Genomic DNA, 4457 nt, shown 5'->3' on the forward strand with positions numbered 1-4457 from the left:
TAACCGATAAGCATAAAATTCAAGACTCTTTTATTACAATAAATATGGCTTTAAAATTATCATTTATTATTAAACTTTCAAAAAAAACAATATATTACTCATTGCTTTTGGAATAAACACTGTGTGACCATAATTTTTACTCTAAAAACAAATTGCCTCCTTCTTCTTCTCCTTAGTCGACGCTGATGGGTGGAGTGTCCACCTATAATGTCACACAAGATTAAATATACTATACATAGTTCCATTTTGAAATTTTTTACTAATATGAATAACTATGAGAATCTTCATTCTATTAATTTACATATTTTAAAAATTAATTTTTTATTTTTTCCTTATTTCATATTTAAAAAATTATTTGAAGAAAATAAAATCATTTTTTCCGCTAATTTCTATCATCTAATTCCTAACGGTGAATTCCTAACTAATTCATAATGGCTAATTGGAATGTATTTCTGCTATTTAAATATTTAGAAAATTTAATTTTTCACCTATGTCCTAAAAATAAATCATATTAAATGATTCAAACATCGATCAAATATTCATGACATGATTAATATGAAAGGAAATCCCATTATCAATATAAATCATAAAATAATAAAATCTAACCGAACTTATTTTCTCCTTATTGAGTTTCATTGATTTTCATGTTAGTAGGAGATCATGCTTTCTCACATAATATAAAAGTATGCACTGAAATGTTAAATAGACTCTTAATAAATATAAGATTTACGTGTATATAAGGTTCGATGGAAAGATTCTATGCTATTTGTATTCGTCAAACATTTTAATTACAAGAGAGGCCATGTGATGTGAGTAGAGAATTTGGGTTCAAGTAATTTTTAGAATGGTGATAATGTGATGGCTTTATGGTTAAACCTATTTGGTTAAATCTTGTTAAACAAAAAATATTTCCACGTAAATTAAATCACCATTTAACAGAAAGCTAGTAACTAACGTATTTGACTTACAAACTATGAATACATTAATAAGAGGGTGCAGCGTGCATTCTGCGTAAACAATCACGGCTGCAGTCTTATAACTGACATTAGACAAATCATGCCTACATTATTAGAGATTGCAGCTTGAGTGATCAGTCACGGCTGCACTCTTATAACAGACATTACAGAAATTATGAATACATTATTATAAATTGCCGCTTGCAGTCTACGTGATTGGTCGCGGCTGCAGTCATATTCGGCCTTATTAATAGAATCAAAGCAACGATCCTATCTGCCTACTAGAAGGATACCATTACATTTGCTGTTTGATTATTAATTAAATGCAGAACAGACCTTACGAATCTCGCCATTCGTGCCTGTCTTCACTCCAATGTTGCTCATCTTCACCATAGATTTTGTGAAAGCCAAGTTGAAGCTCGATACACCGAAAGTCCCTCCTGCGTAGTTTTGCACGAAAGGTTTGGTGGAATTGTCCCCCCAAAGCCTCTGATCTGATTCAAGGGCAGCGTTTCCTTCTCTCACGTTGCTGAAGAAAGTCGCATCGAATGTCGTGGAGCTTCCCTTGTCCAAATCAACTCTCTTCGATCCGTCACCACCCGAAGGGCACTGCGTTTGAAGATCGCTCAGGTATGCTGTATTGATTGTCGGATCCGCGTCCCCTGTCGATGTGAAGTTGTAAAGGCGGTAGCTGAAAAACTGGCAGTCGGTCTTTCCGATTGTATGAGCCCCTGAATGTAAGAATATAAAACCCACATAAGTTAATTATACCGGCAACATCAATAGCCGCAGCTATGTAGTGAAAACTTAAAAAAGCATGCAGAGCTCTCACCAGCAAGGATGACAAGATCTTTGGTTGTGAGGCCTTTGTCTGAGAACTTCTGCTTCAGTACGGTAACGGAATCGGACGGTGTCGGCAAATTAGCGGCGTCGGATGAAGACGATACCAACCCGTCTCTCCTTCCTGTCGGGACAGACCAGCTCGGTCCATTCGTCTGTAATGCCAATAACATTAACACTTTCATTCCCCAAACCCAAATTAAAATGTAATGTAACCAAAGTTCAAAACATGCAGCTACGTATCATGAAATATTGCCGTGGAAAGAAAGTTTAGACTTTAGAGTGTTGCTATGAATTGAGAAATGCAGGTGGGAAAAGTGATGAATACCAGAACTACTGCGTCACGGACAGAAAGTGCGAGAATGTCAGCGCATGAAACAACTCCTGGACATGCAGCTTCTACTTTGGTCTTCACATCTTCGATAACTTCGAATCCTCGCAACCCAAGATTTGTAAGCGCGTTTTTCTCTGCAGACGGACCAGTAATCAATATGGATCCATCACAGCCCTGCAATTAAGACACTCACATCATCATACACTTATCAAATCCATTTCTTTTAAATAAAGTAAATAAAAAATAAATCCATACGTTTATGAAGCAGTCGTGAAAGAAAAGCCTCAGCAGCCCTGGTGCAATGGTTTGGTCAGAAGCAAAATGTGATTGAACGGTGGATTTTACTAAATATTCAAGACTAGGACAAGTGTAGGAGTAAAATCCGACTCTAGTCCCCTGTGCTTCTCCAAAGACATGAGCAACGCTGGAGCAAACATAAATAAGCATAAATACCCTAAATGCAATTGCATTAATATTTGAACAGGTCTTCATGCTCTGCTTCATTCTCATGGAGTAGAGAAATCTAGAATTATCAGGAATTCAGCAATGCAAGTGAAGGCAGTGACTACTAATATTTGCAAATGAGCGTTTTATAGCCAAACTGCCATGGTGTAGTTTCCAAAGTCAACGAACACCCTACCAACCCTACCGCATTAACGAATTGACTGACCGAAGTATAATCAAATTGTTGGATTCCACGGGGGATCATTCGGGGAAATGTCGTTGTTGCAGAGTAATGACTTTGACTTCGTTTGCTAATCCATTCCACCGGTATTGCTTTATCAACTTGTAGCACGAGATAATGTAAAAATAAGATGGCCCCATAGAATTCTAGAATGCTGCTCCACTTATACCTGTGAACTGATGACATTTTCAATAACTTTTAAACTATAAAATAGGAATGTGCTACATTGGCTTTACCAACCCTACTCGGATAAAGCAAATAGCAATTCCCTAGATTGATATTTGGGATTACCAGCTCCACCATAAAATGTGAATAAATGAGAAGAAACGTGTTAAATGATTGTGAAGTGATCTGACAAAATTGCGGAGGGTTATTTGACGAAAGTTTGCTCTAGACTTTAGTGGTTAAAAATGTTGGTATAATAAGAATTAGTTATATTTAAAAATGTTGGTATAATAAGAATTAGTTATATTTAATAGTTATTTAAGTGGGGTAGCAAGCTAAGTGGGCTTGATTGTGGGGAAAAACTCCACAGTTAAGCGCGCTTGAGCCAGAGGAGTTCTGGGATGGGTGACCTCCTGGAAGTCTTGGTTACCGGGTGCAAGCCCGGAAGTGATGATTGATGCTATGTGATTCGTTCTCCACATTTCACTAGTTTCAATCCCACTTCTTCACCCCTGTGAGCATCACCGATGCAATGAGTGCTAAGTGAACTATTCAAAAATCATGAGAAATTAGTCACTTTACAACTACCTCTCATGGAAATGGTCATACTTTGAATGACTTACTTAACGCAGTTGAATCCCAAAAATGATATCTAGTTATTTAAGTTTTATAATAAGAATTATTTATATTTAATAGTTTTTTAAGTTTTTTTGAATTTATTTGGTTTAATTTTTTTAAAATTTGATAAGAATTTATTGAAATCACAAGTTTGATGAGTAATTTCTGCACAATTGAAGTATCTTAAAGATTTTTGAGGATGCTGAATCCATATATAATCAAAAAAACCAGTTTAAATAATACAAATCAACATTTAACCTAAAAAAATTACTAAATTCCAACACTAAAAAAATAAAAAAAATAAAAACAAAAACAAAACTAACTCCTAATAAAAACACAAGCTGGAAGTCCAAATACTCAATAGTTTGAATATAGTAGCGAGTCTTCAACAATCGAAAACAACTCCTAATAAAAACACAAGCTGAAGTCCGAATACTTAATAGTTTCAATATAGTAGAGGAGCATTCAACGAACGACTTACCTCGTCGGATGGTACCTCATTTATCGCGCCGCATTTATCTCAATGGGCGACAATATACACATCACCAACATTGGAATTCACGTCATTCATACGTCATGTTTTGGGCAAGTCGCAATTAAGATGTAAGTATCACGACGAGACCGGACTCCCATTCCCTCCAACCGAGAAGGGGACGCTATGTCACTCTTATCGGTTTAAAGCTTCGAGGTTCTGGTTGTGGTTGATGCCGAAGAAACAAAATACGACATTCATTATATGGTTTGCATTTCATGGTGGTAACACCGTTTTGAGGTTTGAATAGTTTGTCTCTATTGCATCACCTTTCTTTGCTTTTAAAAAAATGTATGAGGTATATATATGCATTTTCATTCTTATGGT

At 35.9% G+C, this 4457-nt stretch overlaps 1 protein-coding gene across 1 annotated transcript; it reads right to left on the reverse strand.

The window, feature by feature from the left end:
* Window positions 1-964: 964 nt before the first annotated feature.
* On the reverse strand, window positions 965-2677 carry LOC149167351 (cationic peroxidase 2-like). The gene is made up of 4 exons (XM_089431521.1): window positions 2386-2677; window positions 2125-2304; window positions 1789-1951; window positions 965-1687 (listed from the first exon to the last, which is right to left on the reverse strand). Exons 1-4 carry the CDS (start codon window positions 2638-2640, stop codon window positions 1272-1274), a joined length of 1014 nt encoding a protein of 337 aa, XP_089287647.1. The 5' UTR covers window positions 2641-2677; the 3' UTR covers window positions 965-1271.
* Between the last annotated feature and the right edge of the window lie 1780 nt (window positions 2678-4457).

Source organism: Pinus tabuliformis, chromosome 5_1 (assembly GCF_031772625.1).
Source record: "Pinus tabuliformis cultivar Carrire ecotype Pingquan chromosome 5_1, CPIR1, whole genome shotgun sequence".
NCBI lineage: Eukaryota > Viridiplantae > Streptophyta > Pinopsida > Pinales > Pinaceae > Pinus > Pinus tabuliformis.

What these genes read in the sequence shown, in the direction of transcription:
- LOC149167351 (XM_089431521.1), bottom strand. Translation starts at nt 2,640, where the DNA reads ATGAGAATGAAGCAGAGCATGAAGACCTGTTCAAATATTAATGCAATT. An exon ending in TTCACGACTGCTTCATAAAC is followed by an intron (nt 2,305 to 2,385) that starts GTATGGATTTAT and finishes TCTTAATTGCAG; the next exon opens with GGCTGTGATGGATCCATATT. An exon ending in AGATCTTGTCATCCTTGCTG is followed by an intron (nt 1,688 to 1,788) that starts GTGAGAGCTCTG and finishes TCTTACATTCAG; the next exon opens with GGGCTCATACAATCGGAAAG.